The sequence below is a fragment of the Melospiza melodia genome, unplaced genomic scaffold (assembly GCF_035770615.1).
Source record: "Melospiza melodia melodia isolate bMelMel2 unplaced genomic scaffold, bMelMel2.pri scaffold_34, whole genome shotgun sequence".
NCBI classification, from domain to species: Eukaryota; Metazoa; Chordata; class Aves; order Passeriformes; family Passerellidae; genus Melospiza; species Melospiza melodia.
Genome location: NW_026948659.1, coordinates 5,267,965 through 5,286,695, shown reverse-complemented (window position 1 = coordinate 5,286,695; position 18,731 = coordinate 5,267,965). Strand labels below are relative to the sequence as shown.

The window sequence follows — 18,731 nt, the reverse complement described above, 5'->3', positions numbered from 1 at the left end:
CAATGCACAGAGCTCCATAATTAAGCTTCAAACTTCCTAATATCTTGCCAGAAAAACTTTTCTGTATCTTAGGGAGTTATTCTAGACAAGCGTTAAGACACAGACCATTGTTCTATTTCTCCTTGCTTTTCTACTTTTTAAATAATTTTTCTGCTGACCTATCTCATGGCTACTGCTTAGCTCTAATCACAGTTCTGCTGTCTCTGACGCCCGCCTTTTGCAGCTTCCCCAAAACCCTCTGATTTTGTGGATTCCCACACTGAACACAAGGTCAGCTATTTTAAATCAAATGCTCACTGATTTAGATAATATTAGACATGGCACACTGCAAAATAGAGCTGCTATAGATTTTTTGCTGTTAGCACATGGGCACAGGTGTGAAAATTTTGAAGGAATGTGTTTTATGAACCTACTCTCTTCGATTCACAGGAAACTCAAACAACTGGAAGACAACATGAAGAAATTGACTGTGAATGAATTGGGCTTGGATGAATGGTCTGAAGGATGGGGAATAACTGGATGATTGAAAGATACCTTAAAGTGAGCTTTGTTATTACTAGTAGTTATTATTATATTGCTTTGTATTATTCCACACAAAGTGAAATTGGTGACCCAGTTGGTAGAAAATACTGTAAAAAGGGTTTGGCTGGTGCAAGAAGAAGAACAAGGGGGAATTGTAGCAATGTATCTGAACAACTTGGGCCACACTGTGCACCAGCCATACCGCTTGTAGTCATTCTTATCAGAGCCTTCTGGAATTCATCAAGGTTACTAAGACATAAACTGTGCTAAATGAAGAAAGAAAAGGCTGAGAAACAGAATACCAAGACGACAAGAACTCGATAAGAGAGGGCCGTGAACCACCTGAACTGAAACCAGTCACATACTCCGAGAAGTGCGTGAAGAACACAAGGACAAGAGAGAGGCTCCAATGAAGAAGAGAGTGATCAGTGTATGCAGTAGGGTTAGAATGTATAAATAGGTGCATAATGTAAAAAATAAATGGCTTCTGCCTAATCACACTGGTTAGTAGTATGGGAGCCTTGTTTGCCTGGGAAGGAGGGAGGATTCTTTTCCATAAAAAGGAAAGCACTGAGGCAGGAGCAGGAGACAAGTGACCCTTGCAGGCCTGGGGCCTCATTGCCTCCTTGTCCCTGCTCAGCAGCCTGGCAGGCACCACCCCATGCTCCTGCCCTTGCCATTGCACATCCCCACATGCCAGTGCCCATCCCGGCAAGAGCCCTGAGCAAGGAGGGAGGGACAGCATCTGCCTTGCCAGGGGCTGGGGCTCAGGCCTTGGCCCTTGGCATTCCTCAAACACATCCAGCTTTGCTCAGCACCAGAGACACCTTGGCCTTGTTTGTCCCCAGCTGTCATCACTGCCTCCAGTGTTCTGCTCTAACTGGAAACTGGGGACACATTCTCAGGGAGACTTATTAAACTTTTAGAAACTTTGGAGTTTCAATTTAACTTGGAGTTCTTGAGAAGTTTTTTGAACACTCTCTCAGGGACTGAGTCTGATGTAAACAACACCAAATCCCCAAGAGGCTCATTAAAGTCCTTGTGCTGGCTCTGTGCTGCTGAGCTTTAAAGGAACAGCTCTTGCCAGGACCAGCTCCTCTCCCAGCCCAGCAGGGCTGAGGGCTCTGCCTACAGGCACTGAGGGGACAGGAGCCAGGCAGAGACAGGCTGAAGGCAATCAGGATTGGGAAGACATTGAGCTGAGACTTCACTTGGGGGAAGATCTTCATAGCCCTGTGCATGGTGAGTGTGTGGGTGCAGGGCAATGTCCCCTGTGCTCCTGGAGGGATCTCCTGAAGCCAGCACACCCCACAGCCTGGGGAATGTGTCAGGAGGACTCTCCCAGTTTCTCTGGGGCACAGGAGCAGGAAGAGGAGGATGTGCTGCAGAGCGGGGCTGCCCTGGGCACCGTCAGATGGACAGGGCAGGACGGCTCCTGCTGCCAAGGACGGCTGCAGGGGCTGAAGCTGGGGCTGCAGCCAGGGCTGCCCAGGACTGTCCTGCAGAGCAGCTCCTGCAGCCCTCAGGGCTCTTGGCCAGCCCAGGGCATGGGCCACCTGCCAGGGGCAGCTCTCAGCCTGCCTGGCAGCTCCCATGGACGCTGCAAGGGAGAAGGTGGAGGTGGAAGGAGCCACCCCCATCAGGGCAGATTCCTCCTGCTCTGGAGATGGTGCTGCATGGCCAGGGCTGCTCTCAGCTTTCTCCTCAAGGGAAGGGAAAGGGGCTGTCAGCTGTGTCTGTGTCACTGAGACTCTGACACTGTCACCCTGGGCATCAGCAGATGGGCCTCAGATCTCCCTCAGGCAGTGCCTCCTCAGCCTCCTCTCCCTACAGACAGCAGCAGCAGCACCTTGGCTTGCAGGATCTCTGTTTGTCTGGCCTGCCCTTAAGGCCCTGCTGCCAGGGAGATGCCCCTGGGCAGTGCCTTGTGCTGGGAGGGGTCTGCAGGGCAGAGCTGAGTCCCCAGGGCTGGGCTGGGCTCTGGCAGCAATGGCAGGGACAAGGCTTGGGTAAAGAAAAACAGCTCCCAATAGGCACAACTCCAGGCAGCAGAGAGCCAGACCAATCCTTTGCATCCCTCCATGTCCCGCTGCATAGGGAGAGAGAGTAGAGTTGGAGAGATTGATTTTGAAACTGGAGTCTTCAAAAAAACCATGTTATTTTTAAGTGCAGTTTTAAATTGGTACATCCTGTACTAGAGCGAGGGGAAATGAACAAAGGGCACCTGTGTTGGCCCAGCAGGTCTGAGTGCACTGGGGCACAGGGAGCCCTGTTTTCCATCTGGCCTCCCCAGTGTTCAGCCTGAGAGCAATGCTAAGAACAGGACTTTTGTCCCTTCTAAAAAGCACACAGTTACTTTGTAGCCCAAAGCTACACTGAAAAGAAAAAGGTAAATGAAATTTCTCCAGAGAAAGAGAAGCAATTTTGAGTGCCTGTGCAAGAAAATAGCATAGGATGTACTCAAGGTACTTTGTCCAAATTGTCAATGTTGTCTTTGAACAGCTCAAAATGTCCAGAATGAAGGAATGTCCAACAGCAGCTCCATCAGGCACTTCCTCCTTCTGGCATTGGCAGACACGCGGCAGCTGCAGCTCCTGCACTTCTGCCTCTTGCTGGCCATCTCCCTGGCTGCCCTCCTGGGCAACGGCCTCATCATCAGCGCCGTAGCCTGCGGCCACCACCTGCACACGCCCATGTTCTTCTTCCTGCTCAACCTGGCCCTCAGCGACCTGGGCTCCATCTGCACCACTGTCCCCAAAGCCATGCACAATTCCCTCTGGGACACCAGGGACATCTCCTACTCAGGATGTGCTGCTCAGGTGTTTTTCTTTGCCTTTTTCATGTCAGCAGAATTTTCCCTCCTGACCATCATGTGCTACGACCGCTACGTGTCCATCTGCAAACCCCTGCACTACGGGACCCTCCTGGGCAGCAGAGCTTGTGCCCACATGGCAGCAGCTGCCTGGGCCAGTGCCTTTCTCTATTCACTGCTGCACACAGCCAATACATTTTCCCTGCCCCTGTGCCACGGCAATGCCCTGGGCCAGTTCTTCTGTGAGGTGCCCCAAATCCTCAAGCTCTCCTGCTCCAAATCCTACCTCAGGGAACTTGGGCTCATTGTGCTAAGTGCTCTTCTATTTTTTGCTTGCTTTGTGTTCATTGTTTTCTCTTATGTGCAGATCTTCAGGGCTGTGCTGAGGATCCCCTCTGAGCAGGGACGGCACAAAGCCTTTTCCACCTGCCTCCCTCACCTGGCTGTGGTCTCCCTGTTTATCAGCACTGGCACATTTGCCTACCTGAAGCCGCCCTCCATCTCCTCCCCATCCCTGGATCTGGCCCTTTCAGTTCTGTACTCCGTGGTGCCTCCAGCCCTGAACCCCCTCATCTACAGCCTGAGGAACCAGGAGCTCAAGGATGCCTTGGGAAAACTGGTGACTGCAACTTCAGAAGCAATAAATTCTCTTTTCTGCTACAGAGCCTTCAGAATATAACTCTTTATCATATCAGCCTTTTTCCCCCTGTTTGTCTATTCTTTGCTATGTTATCTTTTTCTATTGTTGTAGTGTTTCTATCAAAATACTGTAGTATTACTCTTAGGTTTTTACATGAATATCTACATTTCTTTTGAAATAAAAATATTTGCAAGTGGTTTGTTCCCTTCGTGTTTAAATAAAAACAAGTGCCTGCCTGACTTGTCTGTCTAAGGCATTTCCTCAGCCCTTCTCTGTCTCTGCAGGGGCAGTGCCTGTGAGCAGAGGTGGCAGGAAGAGACTCCCAGCACAGCAGCACAGCCAGGGACAATGGCCCTGCCTCTTCCCCGATCTGCTCTGCCCAACTCCACCCTGTCCTTGCCAGCCCTGCTGTGGCTGTAAGGCCGGAGCGCTCTGGCAGCTTGGTCACTGTCCTGCTGCGTGTCCCTGCTGTGGCCACAGGCAGGGCCAGGCCATGGGCACTGCTGGGACACAGCTGGGATCCCGCACAGCAGCTCCAGCAGCAAAGGGCATCTCCTGAGGACAGGGCAGGGAGGCTTCGCTCCCCTCCAGAGCTGCTGTCAGCAATGTGCTCCAGGAATGCCCTGGCACAGCAAAGCCCAGGGCCTGGGGCAGGGGGAGTGTGCAGGGGGGGCTCACAGCAGTGTCCTGGCACAGCCAGAGCTCCTGGCAAAACCTAAAAACCCCAAACCTAATCAAAAAACCCAAAGCAAGATCCACCCAAAACAACACAAAAACCCCAGAAACAAACCAACCACAAAAAGAAAAAGGCAACAAAGAGAAAAAAAGCAAATTCACAGGAAATCTCCTATCAGCAGAAAATATTTAACCACATTGTGGCAGGAGAGGATTCTGCATGTCTAGGTGCTGTTTTGAAAGAAATATGTCTGAAAAAAAAAATTTATCCCCTACCCCCCTTGGCCCCCCACTTCTCTCATTTGATTGCTGATCATGGTGTGACATGGAGTGGAACATCCCTTGGGTCAGTCCAGCCCAGCTGTCCCAGCCCTGTTCCCCAGGAACACTTGCCCACCCCAGGCCCATAGGCTGGGGGGTCGCAGACGCCTCATGCGGGGCGAGCACTGAGAAAGGGACAGGAGAACAGAACAACACAGCCTTGGAGAAACTGATTGAGGATGTACCTATCGCAAACAGAAGTCACACTAAATGCAAGCAGGATGCCAGCTCAGCTCTGCAAGGCTGACAAAGCAGAAGTTATGCAGAACAATAATATTGCCCTTTCTCAAAAGGAGGGTTCAAGGAACAGCCACCTAAAAAGGGCACTGGATGTTGAAGACAAAACCAAAGAACCATAAAAGGATTTGTGATAAGGTGTGCAACTGTGTCAAATAAACTCAAAGGAAGTGGGGATAGCTAATGGATACATAATCTGTGTGTGTGATAAAAACTCTGTTCATTCATAGCTTAATGCACTCCAATGGAGGGAGGATGGCCCAAGTGACCACCATGCTGTAATGAAGAATGCCTGCTTTCAAATACTCCAAACTCTTTTCAGAAGTTTCTATCCAGTGGGTTTCACTATCAGTGGTTTCCTTGACTCCCTTATGCCCCACAATTTCACAATGGCCCCTTGGCTCCATGAGGCCATGCTGTAGAACAATGGACCCTTGGTTCCATTGGGTTCCGTACTGCCAAAATGGCCTCCTTGGTTCTGCACTGCCACAATGCTCTCCTTGGTTCCACGAGGCCTTGGTGTGTCACAACAGCCCCTTGGTTCCATCAACTGCCAGTGTCACCCTGGTCTCTTGCATCTGCAGCGTCACAATGGACAATTGGTGACAAGCAGCCCCGCTGTGTCACCATGAATATTAGGCTCCATTGCCCCCCCACAGTGTCACAATGGCCCCTTGGCTCCACGAGGTTCCACAGCATCACCATGGTCTCCTTGGATCTGCAATATCTCCATGGACCATTGGTTCCATGTGGCCCTGCTGTGTCACAGTGGTTCCTTGGTTCCATGAAGCCCCACTGCATAAAAATGGAATCTTGGTCCTTTGAGGTTCTGTACTGTCACAATGGTCTCTGTGGTTCTGGACTCTAACAATGGACCCTTAGTTCCATGAGGTTCCATGATGTCACAATTGTCTCTTGCTTCTGGACCGTAACAATGGACCCATGTTTCCTTTAGCTTCCATGCTGTAACTATGGTCTCCTCAGATCCACATTGTCAAAATGGACAACTGGCTCCATGGCCCCTGCTGTGCCACAATAAACCCTCAGTGCGATGAGGTTCTGTGGTGTCACAATGGTCTGCCTGGTTCAACAAGGCCTTGGAGTGTCACAATGGCTGCTTGGTTCCATGAGCTTCCACAGCATCAACAATGGTCTCCTTGTTTCTGCAGTGTCACAATGGACCCTGGTTCCATGAGGTCCTTAAATGTCACTGGTCTTCGGGGTTCCATGTGGCCCTGCTGTGTCACCACAGCCCCTTGGTTCCATGAGTTTCTGTACTCTCAGCAATGGTTCCTTTGTTCCAATGAGGCCCTGCTGTGTCACAATGGACCCTGGGTTCCATGAAGTTCTTCAGTGTCACAATGGTCCCTTCGACCCATGAGGTCCCACAGTGTCACCATGATGTCCTTGGATCCACGCTGCCATAATGAGCCATTGTTGCAGCTGCAATAGCTGCTAATAAAGCCCAGGATAGTGAAGGAAAAAGGGCCTTTGCATGGTACCCACAGATGTTTAATTCAGCCGTGCAGTGAGATGTTCAGGATCACAAAGCAGGACTCCTGGGGGGAGTCCAGGTTTCTGTATCTCCAGAGGAAGGGGCTGATGTGCAATGGGGGCAGTACAAAGATGGGGCCAATGGGGGAATGGGGAGGGAGTGGCTAAGTGACACAGAACATAGGGAAGGAGCTGATGGGGTTGAACAGCTTTTGAGGGAAGCTTCTTGTGTCTCCCTAACCCAGGGAATGCCTCTCAGGGTCTCCACAGCTGCAGAATGTCAAAACGGCCCCTTGGTTCTTTTGGGCTCCTCAGGATCCCAGTGGCCCCTTGGCTGCATGAGGCCCAGCTGTGTCACACTGGCCCCTTGCTTCCATTGGGCCCCAGAGCATCACAATTGTCCCCCCTTAGTTCCAAGAGGCCCTGCAATGTTACAATGGACCTTTGGTTCAACAAGTCACACATTGTTCCAATAATCCTTAGTTCCATGGGGCCCTGTAGTGTCACAGTGGTCCCTTGGTTCCGTGGTGCCACGCAGTGCCACCATTGTCCTTTGGCCCAACAGGGCCTCATTGTGTCACAATGGATTTCTTGGTTCCATGGGGACACAAAGTGCCACAATGGACCTTTGGTTTCTCAAGGCCTCAAAGTGTGGAAATGGCCTCCATGGTTCCATGAGGCCCTTCTGTGTCAAAATTGACTTTTGGTTCCATGATGCCCCAGAGTGTCATAGTGGTCCTCATTGGTTCTGCGCTTTAAGTATCCCCCCCTTGTCCCTTGGAGCCCCACAGTGTCACTACTGTGCCCTTGGTTCCATGAGGCTTTGCTGTGTCACAATGGCCTCCATGGTTCCATGATGTCCTGCAGCAGAGCAATGGTCTCCTTTGTTCCATAGTGTCAGAATGGCCCCTTCGTCCCATGGACCCCCACAGTGTCACTGTGGTCCCCTTGATTCCATGAGGCCCTGCAGTGTCACAATGGCCCCTTGGTTCCAACGGGTTACAAAGGGCCATAATGTTCTCCATGGTTCCATGAGGCCCTGCAATCTCCCAATGGACCCGCAGTGTCACAAGGCTGCCTTACTTCCACGAGGCCCTGAAGTGTCATGGTGGCCCCTTGGTTCCATGAGGCAAAGCAGAACTAGAATGGCCCCTTGGTTCCATAGAGCACCACGGCGTCACCAGGGTTTCATTGGTTCTCCAGGGCCCTGCAGTGTAACAATGGACCCTTGGTTCCATGGGATTCCTCAGTGTCTCAGTGGCCCCTTGGCTCCAGGTGGCCCTGCTGTGTCACAGTGCCAGATGGTTCCATGAGGCCCCACAGTGTCCAAATGGTCTCCTTGGCTCTGGGAAGCCCCACAGAGCCACAATGGACCCTTGGTTCCAGGAAGCCTTGCAGTGTCACAATGGACTTCTGGTTCCAGGAGCTTTCGCACTGTCAACAATGGTCTGAGCACCGCAGTGTCACCAGGGATCCTTTGTTCCATGAGGTTCCATAGCATAACATGATCCCCTTGATTCCAGAAGGTTCTGCAGTGTCACAATGGACCATTGGTAACATGCGGCCCCACACTGTCACAATGACCCCATGGCTCCAGGAGCTTCCACATTGTCAGCAATGCTCTCCTTGGTTCCATGAGGCCTTGCTCTGATACAATGGACTTTTGGTTCCATGGTGTTCCACTGCATCAAAATGGACCCTTTGTTCTATGGGGTTCCACAGTGTCACAGTTGAGTCCTTGGTTCTGTCAGACACTGTTGTCACCAAATGTCCAAAATATCAGAAAAAGGCTCCTTAACACTCATTTGGTGTTTATGAGAGCATCATTTCTTCAGGCCTGAGGTCCAACATGGGAAAGTTCAAAATGTTATGTGGACATGTAATTCTACGAGTGTCTTGCTTATCCACAGTCACTAAATGTGAATTACAATTTACCCATTTTCATAAAATCCACCCCAAATTCCCAGATTCAGTCCTTGTTTTCTCTATCCCTGCACCCTTGTGCCAGATGTCTTCTTCTTCTCTTCCAAGCATCCTTGCTGGGAAAGCAGCCCCTGCATGCCTTGTTCCTGTGCTGAAAGTCACAGGCAGGGTAAAAATCGAATGAACCCTTTTGGTATCAGCCCCAGGCTCTGTGTGGGCAGGCAGAGGCAGGCAGGAGGCAGAGCTGTCAGCAAAGGAAGGGCCCAGCCAGGTGGGGCAGCCGGGGGATACCGACAGCCTGCAGGGACAGAGGCGCAGGGCAGGGACACCGTGGGACAGCCTGGGCTGCACAGGGCACAGGCATGTGCAGCAGCTGCAAGACAGCCCTGCCAGAGCCAACTTGGGCAGCACTTTGGCCATGGCTGCTGGGCCTGGGCCTGAGGCAGGAGCAGGAGACAAGTGACCCTTGCAGGCCTGGGGCCTCATTGCCTCCTTGTCCCTGCTCAGCAGCCTGACAGGGGCCGCCCCATGCTCCTGCCCTTGCCATCGCACATCCCCACATGCCAGTGCCCATCCCGGCAAGAGCCCTGAGCAAGGAGGGAGGGACAGCATCTGCCTGGCCAGGGGCTGGGGCTCAAAGTCTTTGGTTAACTCAGGGCTCTTTTATAAGCTACAGCCGGAAGGGGAGCAGGATGGCAAATCGAGGGCACAGTAGAAAAAAAATCCATTGAGAGCAGGTACAGACAGTCCAGTTCTGAACATAGTTCTGCTGTGCTACGGTGTCCCTGCCCTGCGCCTCTGTCCCTGCAGGCTGTCGGCATCCCCCGGCTGCCCCACCTGGGTGGCCCCTTCTTTTGCTGACAGCTCTGCCTCCTTCCTGCCTCTGCCTGCCCATACAAAGCCTGGGGCTGATTCCAAAAGGGTTAATTCCATTTTTATCCTGCCTGTTAACTTTGAGCACAGGAACAGGGCATGCAGGAGCTGCTTTCCCAGGAAGGATGGTTGGAAGAGAAGAAGAAGACATCTTGCTCAGGGGTGCAGGGAATAGAGAAAACAAGGACTGAATCTTTGAATTTCAGGTGGGTTTTATGGAAATGGGTAAAATGTAATTCCCATTTAGGGAGTGTATATAAGCAACACACTAGTAGAATTCCATGCCCACATTTTTAGGATTTATCCCATGTTGGACCTTAGGCCTGAATAAATGATACCCTCTGAAATAGCAAATGAGTCTTGAGGAGCCTTATCCTGATATTTCAGAGATTTAGTGACAGCAGGGCCTCACAGGGAGTCAGCTGTGACACTGTGCAAACTCATGGAACAACGGGTCCATTGTGACACAGCAGAACCCCATGGAACCAAAATCCGTTTTGGCACATTAGGGCCACAATGAACCAATGGTCCATTGTGATGGTGGGGATCCAAGGAGAGCATTGCGACCCTTAGAAACCTCTTGGAACCAAGGGGCCATTGTGACACAGCAAGGCCTGGTGGAATCATGGGTCCATTGTGACACTGCAGAACCTCACGGAACCAAGGTGACCGTGTTCTCCTGCGGAACCTCATGGAACAAAGGGTCGATGGTGATACTGCAGAACCAAAGAGACTGCTGCTGGCAGTGTGAGAGCTCATGGAACCAGAAGCACATTGTGACACAGGAAGGCCTGATGGAACCAAGGGTCCCTTGTTAAACTCTGTGGCCTCATGGAACCGTGAGCCATTGTGACACAGCGTGGCCACACGGAGCCAAGGGGCCACTGTGACACTGTGGATGGAGAAAGATTTCAAGGACCTTGTAAGAAATGCACATTCCTATTTTAAAGGATATATTTTATTTTATTTCTCTTTAGAGCAGAGTTGGTTGCATAGTTCTGTGATTGATATTGACCCAGGGTCTCTCCTCAGCAGCTCTATCCTGCTCACAGAAGCTGTGCCTGGAGCTCTGACCCAGTGTGGACAACTTTGCTCCACATTGCCCAGCCCCATCCTGTCTGTCCTCACTCCCCTGGGCACTGCTGTGCTTGCAGAGCTTGCTGCACTCAGCCTAAGAGGGGTTTTCACTTTTGGGGGCTTTTTGAAGCAATCTGAACCTCCTGAGTTTCCCCACTGCAAACAGACACACTGCTCAGGTGTGTGCCTGCCCCAGGTGCCACCAAAGCCACTGCAGAGCTGCCCTGGGCCAGCTGTGAGGGTGGATCATCAGCCCAAGCTGCACGGGGCCACTGCAAGGGGCTGTGGCCATGGGCACTGCACTGACCCTACTGCTGGGTTTGGCTGCCATGGCCACCGAGAGAAATTAAACTGTCCTTGGAAACACTGGGGAGGACTGGGACATGCTGGGGAACACTGGGAAGAGTGTGGGAGACACTGGGACATACTGGGAGTGACACTGGGGGATACTGGGAGAAACTGGGGACACTGGGAATATTGCAGGGAAGACTGGGGGACACTGGGGCAACCTGTGGATGACATTGGGAGGAACTGGGAACAACTGGGAATGAACTCGGGTGTGTTGGGATAGATTGGGCTGCACTGGGAGGAACTGGAGGAGCACTGGGGTTGTACTGGGTTCTACTTGGGATGAAATGGACTTTACTGGGGTTATACTTGTCTTAACTGGGAAGGAACTGGGCTGTAGTGGAAAGGACTGGAGAAGGGTGATTTGGCTGTTCCCACCTACAACGCATCCCATTTGCCGAGGCTCCCGCCCATCAGCAGTTCCAGCTAATCAGCACCTGGGATCCGGGTCTTGGGGCGGTGCCTAGATGGGAACCATATTTCTTTTTGCCTGCATCTCCCATCCCACCCTGCGGCCGAAAGGAGCCCCATAGAAGCAGGGACTACAACTCCCGTTTTGGAGCCCTGCGCTCCAAAAAACACCGGGATCCGCCCCCATATGTCCCATAAGTGTCCCCCAGACCCTCCAGGATCCTTCAGTGCCCCCTCAGCGCCCATTCGGGACCCCCACAAAAGCGTCCCCAGATCCCCTGAGTGCTCCCAACCCCACAGATGCCCGGTACAGCCACTTCTGGGAATTCATCTCCTCTCATCCCCCGCGGCCCCAGAGCCCCTTCGAACACAGTCTCGCCCCTAAAACTTGTGCTGTGACCCGTGCCCTAAAGAGCCCGGTTAGAGATCCCAGACCTCCTCCCAAGGGCTCCGAAGACGTTTACGTTCCCCTCGAGGGCCTCAAGTCGCGGCTCGGACACAAAAGTTTCCCCCAAGAGCCTTCTCTGATCTCCAAATATTGTGTTCGAGCCACTTTCGGAACTACAGCGCCCATCATGCTCCGCGGCGAACGTCCGGTGCTATTCCAGCCGGGACTTTATCTCCCGTCATTCCCCGCGCCCCACCGAGAGCCATTGCAGCTGCGCCCAGAACTCCCGTGATGCTCCGCGGCCCCATTAGACCGTATGATACCCGGGCCTACAACTGCCATCACCCCCCGCGCCCCAGACAGCCCCGTTCGAGTCACCCAAGGGCCCGCCCGGACCCCGAAGGGCCCCAAATTCCCCTCCCTGACCTCCAAGGGCCCCCCTGGACCCCCAAGTGCTGCCCCAGACCCCGAATTGTCCCTCAGAATCCCTGAGTGCCCCTCCGAGTGCCCACCTGGCTCCCCCAAGTGTCCTCCAGACCCTCAAGTTCTCTCTGAATTCCCTCCCCAGACCCAAAACTGCCCCAAATGTGCCCCAGAAATGTCTCCATGGACTCCACGGTGCCCTCACCCGCCCTCCCCCCTGGCACTGTATTGTGAAAAGAATTTTTAAAAGATGACAAAAGGAGTACTAATGTATCTAATTACCAGAAAGAGGAATAAAGAAATTACTGCTAGAAATTAATTAAATAATGAAGGTGTGAAAAACCCCAATCACTTGTTTTTAAAATTTTAAAAGTTTAATGCCCATAGAATGGTTATAAAAATAGTAATGCAATTTGAGGAATAATAATTTGGAGAATTTGAATTAGGATAATATGAGAGAATAAAGAGAAAGAGTTATGGACATCCAGGTACCTTTTTCTGGGCAGCACAAGCCCAGTAAAGGACACCCTTTATCAAAGGATTAGCCCTTAAACCAATAGCCTGTTGCATAGTCATAGACTTCATACATGATGCATAAATTCCAGTCAAAAACAGGATTCTGTCTGGTCATCATCAAATTCTTCCTTATAATCTGAACAGCGCCTTTGAGGCGGGAAGTAGTTTATTTCTTCTGATAAGAGGGCAATAAATTATTTTTCTCTTAAAGATTTAGGCGTCCTGGGGCTGCTATCTGCGGTGAGTGCCTCATTCCGTTCTTAAAAATCCCATTAACATAGTTCCTATTTTAACAACAAAAGCTACCTTTTAATTACAGGACTACATTTAGTATTAAAATGTTAATACAGAACTACTAATCAAGAAATCAAAATACATGTGGTAAATATCTGCAAAGAGCCATTAATATGCACTTTTAATAAAGGGAATTTTCTTACTTAGAAACATTGAGCATTAATTTTCTCGGCTACTAAAAATGCCTTGATTTTTTTCTATATAAATATGAAGACTAGGAAATAAAAAAGCAATAGTGTAGTTATAGATATTAATAAATATAATAAATATATAGATAATAAAATATTGACAATAAATAATGCATTACAGAATAAAAATTAATTAATTGCATTTTTGGATGTTTTGGGATCTCAGTGAGGTTGGGGGTGCAGGTCAGGTTGTCCAAACAGGCTCAGCCTGCAAGGGGCTTATTCTTCTCCATGCCCAGACCTCCTAAGGAGACATTCAGTATCAAGATCACTTGGGGAACGCTTCTGTCACCTCTTCAATGAACTGAAAAATAATAAAATGCACCCTTGATTAAAAACCAATCAGGAGGTGCATTTTGGAATCACCCTCCCAAAGACAACTCCAAACTGACTCCAATCCCTGCACAAGCCCTGGAGACTCAAAGACAATGGAAGGGAGACAAAGAGCTCCTGAGGGCTTTCTGTATTTTAATCAGCCCCACGCTGGATTTGGGGCTGGCTCCAGGAGCCTCAGGCACGCAGAGAAGGATGGAGAAGCTGCTCAAGGAGTCAGCAGCAAAACTCCAAGTGCCTTGGAGCATGGCTGGGCCCCAGGGAGGGCAGGGAGTGCCCAAGGCTGCCCAGGGCCTGGTGAGAGCAGATCCTTGAGGGCAGGATTGCAGGGAGCCCAAGGCTCTGAGCAGGGAACTGCAATGCTGAGCAAGGCCTGGCTTGGCTGCAGGAAGCAGAAAGGCCAAGTCCTGAGCCCAGCCTGGGCCAGCAGGGCCTGTCCCTCACGGCTGCCTCGGGGCTCTTGGTGGGCCAGGAGGATGTGAGGGGCAGCAAGGACAAACGGCATCAACCTGCAGCCCCTGCCAGCTGTGATAAATGGGGCCCGGAGACCAGCTCCTTTAAAATGCCTTTATTAAAGTCAGGTCTGGGTGGGGAACCCGAGGGGTTGCGCACACCACCACTGCTCCCACTGGACGACGCTGAGGAGGAGGAGTGCAGCTTTTTCTTTCGGCACAGCTGGGGCTTCTCTCCTCACGAGAGTCCTTGGGAAGGTGATGTTGGCTCCTACTCCAGGGGTATCTTTCAAGCTGGGTACTATCAAAGTTATGGTGACAGGACAGAATCCAGCTCTGGTCTAGAGTGGGTGACTTAGTGTGGTTCTGGTGGGTTAAAGTCAAAGTTTATGCGCTGGTTTGTTGTTTTGAGAGGGTTCATATAGTTCCCACAGCCTCTCATTTGAATTCAGTCCGGGTGCAAGTCCTCCGGGGAGCAGGGGAGCAGGGGAAGTGGTTCCCGATGGGAATGGATACAAATCCCGGGTGAGAGGGAAAGGGGTACAAATACAGAGTATGACGGGGAGAAATACAAATACAGGGTAAAATAGTAACATCTAACAGCGGCAACTAAAGGCAAGTCTTAGAATTCTAACATTCAATGTTTAGCAGCAGACTAACATGGGGTACAAATAGATTGTATGACGAGGAGAGATATAAATAGATGGTAATATATCAACATTTAAAAAACAGCAACTAAAGGCAAGTCCTAGAACTGTAACATTCAATGTTTAACAACAGACCAACACTTCAAATTAAGACCTTATCAACTTCATAAACATCAACTACCAATTACTACTCTGAAAAAGAGCTGTCATCTCCAGGATTTTCATTCCTCACAGTATCCCCCCTCTTTCTTTTTGATCGAGTTTAAGCCCGCATCAATTTGTAATTTCTGTTTCGTGGACATAAAACTTCCGTAATTTCTGATACTGGTCATAAACTCTTTTAGCTGTTTTATGTTCTCCTTCTTGACTTTCAATCATCAATATTTTGATTTTGGCTTGAGCAGTTGTTTCTGAAACCTCTGTACTAGCTTGAATTGTAGATGATATAATCTTATTTAAACATGGGAGTAGGCAAGGTAAGACTATTAAACTTATTAATGCCGCCACTACTATAAAGATTACTTTCTTCCACCATTTCCCTTTAAAAGACCAAAAATCATCCCACGAACTGGTGCCTGTTAGGGGAGTCCACTCCTGATTTCCCACATATGCTATTTTTCGTATTTCTGTTGAGTTGTTTCTTATTACCTCACTTCTATCATCAATTTTCAGGCAGCACTCTGATGAATTAAATTTTACACATATCCCCCTTTCATCGGCTACTAAGTAATCAACTGCAAGTCGAATTTGGAAGATGACAGTTCTAGTTTGGGCCAATTGGTAATTAATATGGTCAAGGACAAGTGATGTTCTGTTGGGCACTACTTCTAGTACTGCCTGGAGGCGAATGATCCTACTGAGCATGTAAATTGGAGTACGATATCCCCAGGATCCATCCTGGGCCCAAGTTGCAGGTCCATATGTGTTAATTATCTCTTCTGCTGTCCAGATTGTTCCCTTCCAGGTTTGTTTTCCCCCCAGGTCAATTATATTCCTCTTTTTCTGGTTAGTCTTTCTCAATTTGTCATACAATGGAACCCCTAAACTTGACCCTGATTCCTTTGGCAATAGAAAGAAAGCAGGTTTGATGACATCTATAGTGCAGCTTCCCATCCAGTCTCCTGGAAGAGTAGTATAGGCTGTGTTGCCACAAATCCAAAATAGATGATCAGGGGCTTTCCAAAAAATGTCTCGAACTTCCCAAGGGTATTCTCAATATTTACATATTTGTCTTATTTTCCAAAAGGGGTTTACCCCTTTTTCTGCACATTTGTGCAGCCTATAGCCTTCAGGATAAATGCACCCCTTTTCCTTTTTCCCAGTGGACCATTATTGATTTGGCTCTTGGGGAATCCATCTAGCATTTAAGTCTTCAATCTTGTAGTAGATAGGGTCAGGCGCTCGAAAAATCTCACGATGTCACAGAAAGTAGCAAAACTCCTCTCCCCCTAACTCCTAGTGATAAAAGATCACCCAAAAATATAGTACCCCCAACATTAGTAACTTTCTACTCCTTCTAACCAATTACAGTAAAGCAAAACCCCCTAACATAAAAAAAAAAACTTTCCCAATATAAAACCCAACGAGACGAGACAATAAAAGTCTTAAACAGTCCACCATACTAGTGTCTGCGTATATTCTTAACCCGAGTAACCCTGAGCAGTAAGTCACCGTGTCATTTCCTCAAAACAAAGTCACCTCGCCTTACATCAAAAAGCAACGCAATCTTTAGATACCTCTTGCATGCCGTCTTTCCCACTGGGGTATTATATCCCTGCCCTTCCCTGCCCTTATTATGCATTCTTCCCCAAATACTTTAGATTTTAAGTCCCATTGTTCTTTCCTTCTTTGTCCTAAAATGTGAGGTTTCTGTCCTGATTGTTCCCACCTTAGAATTTCTAATGGTCCTAAACTAATCCCCTCCCATGGCCAAATTTCTGTCATTTTAGTACTCCCACAGACCCAGCAGTTGGTTAGATTTAGTTCCTTACTAATTCTTTCAACTAGGTCTAGGAATAGGGTCTTCCCTAAGGGCATTTCTATTTCATCCTTTTTGGTGGTTACTGTTAATTGTCTTTCCTGTCTTAGATCTTTCAGTCCTTCCTGGTTACTTTCATGCTCAAAACAAAACCAAGTTTTTCCTACAGGGCATTCTCCAAGTAAGCGTTGCCTAAATGAGGCAGTGCTTCTGGCAATCCAATAGACTTTCCCGACCTCTTGACAGGTAAATAACTGGGAGTAGTTAAAAAATAAGGATTTACATTGGTGGGAAGCCTTATCAGTGACCTAAGGTTCTCCCCATCATGTAGGGGGTGATAGTACATGGATTTTCCTTACTCCCTATGCTTTCCATAAACAGGAATAACACCAGCCCTCCCAAGAGTCCAGTATGAACCATTGCAATGATCTCACCCAGCCTTGCCTCTTAGGATTGGGGAACTTTCTCCCTTCTCTTTCCTCCCACTTTCTATCATTTTAATAGCTCCTGAGGAATGTTCTGTAGGAGAGTAGGTTTGAAACCCCCAGGGTTTTACTTGGAGAAAAACAGATTATTAGAACTCTATTGAACCTTTTGAACTTACCTATCATACTAACATTTAATTCTTATAACTCTTCAGCTTGTAACCTTGAATAGTTTAAAAGAGATGGAGAAACCCTTTCTCTATATTGAAGATAATATATGAAATCTTAACACCAAACAGTTAACAAAATGTTCACTCTAATCTCTAATCCAATAATATCATAATATACTCCAAAACAAATGAAGGCTCCAACACAAACTAAAAATTCTAAATTCATAAGTCAACAACAAAAACAATAAATAATAATGACTTGAATAAAAAGTATAACAATTTTAATATATTAGTCTCTTTTGCTTTTATTGGTCTTTCTAAGCAACCTTTGGTCTCTTTCTAAAGGTAACTTTGAGATTGTCCGAGTTCGGGATTGCAACCCACGTGGAAGCGTCTGTCGCTGGTGCTGTTGGATCCAGTCTGCTGTTTGTTGGGGGTGGTACCGGTCCTTTCACTGGAGTGATGTGAGTCCAGCCTCTTTCTCGTGTCCTTCCTGCAGTGTGCGTCATGAGTAATACCTGGAAGGATCCTTCAAATTTTGGAGTTAATGGGGTATTGCTCCATGACTTCATTAGTACCCAATCTCCCGGACTTATTTGGTGCACATCTGTATCAAGGGGGGAAGTTTGGGGAAGATATCCTCTTTTTCTCAGACTCTCTAGGGTCTTTCCAGTGGTTTCTATTTACTTTCGGGTAGCTGTTTCCCCTTCTAAATGGTCCCCACTAGTGTATGGAGTCATTAAAAATGGGAGTGCAAACATCATTTCATAGGGCGGAACCCCTATATCTGATCAGGGTCCTGTCCTGATCCTTAAAAGGGCAAGGGGTAGACATTTGAGCCAGCTCATCTACATTTCTGCAATTAATTTTGTTAATATATTTGTGAGGGTTTTATTCACTCTTTCTACCCTCCCAGAGCTCTGGGGATGCCATGGGGTATGTAATCTCCGTTTTATTCCTAAAGCCTCAATTATTTTATGTAATACTTGTGCGATAAAGTGTGGTCCCCTATCTGAATCAATATTGTTCACCAACCCATATCGGGGATTGATGTTAGAATTCTAAGATAATCTTGGCTACTATTACCGCTTTCCCGGTCTCTTTTCTAGTTGGAAAGGCTTCTACCCAATGAGTGAGGTGGTCAACTATTACCAATAAGTGTTTGCAACTCTGTACAGGGGGCATTTCAGTAAAGTCTATTTGAATGTTTTGGAATGGTCTTTGGGCTAATTCTCTTCCCCCTCGCATGGTCTGCCTCATCACTTTTTGATTTAGTTTTTGGCAAATTAAGCACCACTGAGTTACTGCTTTTGCTAACTGATGTATTCCGATACATGAGTTTTCTCCTAAATAGTGATCACATAACCCTTGGACTCCCGCAATGGGTTAATTCCTGTATCTCTGTTAACATTTTCTGGGCTAGTGCTTTATTTAAAAATTTACGCCCATCTGGTGTCAACCACTCCCCTTGGTTCCCCCGATGCATTTTTAATTCTTTTATTGCTTTTAGTTCTTTCTCACTGAATACTAGTTTTCCTTTCCTTTCTGCGCCCAACACTTTGTTTAACCTGAGTAATTTCACTG

At 48.6% G+C, this 18,731-nt stretch overlaps 1 protein-coding gene across 1 annotated transcript; it reads left to right on the top strand.

Annotated features, from left to right (window-relative positions):
• The first annotated feature begins 3,150 nt into the window (after positions 1 to 3,150).
• Positions 3,151 to 4,051, top strand: LOC134434284 (olfactory receptor 14J1-like). The gene has a single exon (XM_063182963.1). The coding sequence runs from the start codon at positions 3,216 to 3,218 to the stop codon at positions 4,011 to 4,013; it is 798 nt and encodes a 265-aa protein (XP_063039033.1). The 5' UTR covers positions 3,151 to 3,215; the 3' UTR covers positions 4,014 to 4,051.
• The last annotated feature ends 14,680 nt before the right edge of the window (positions 4,052 to 18,731 follow it).

Coding starts and splice junctions, on each gene's coding strand:
- LOC134434284 (XM_063182963.1), top strand. CDS start 3,216: ATGTTCTTCTTCCTGCTCAACCTGGCCCTCAGCGACCTGGGCTCCATC.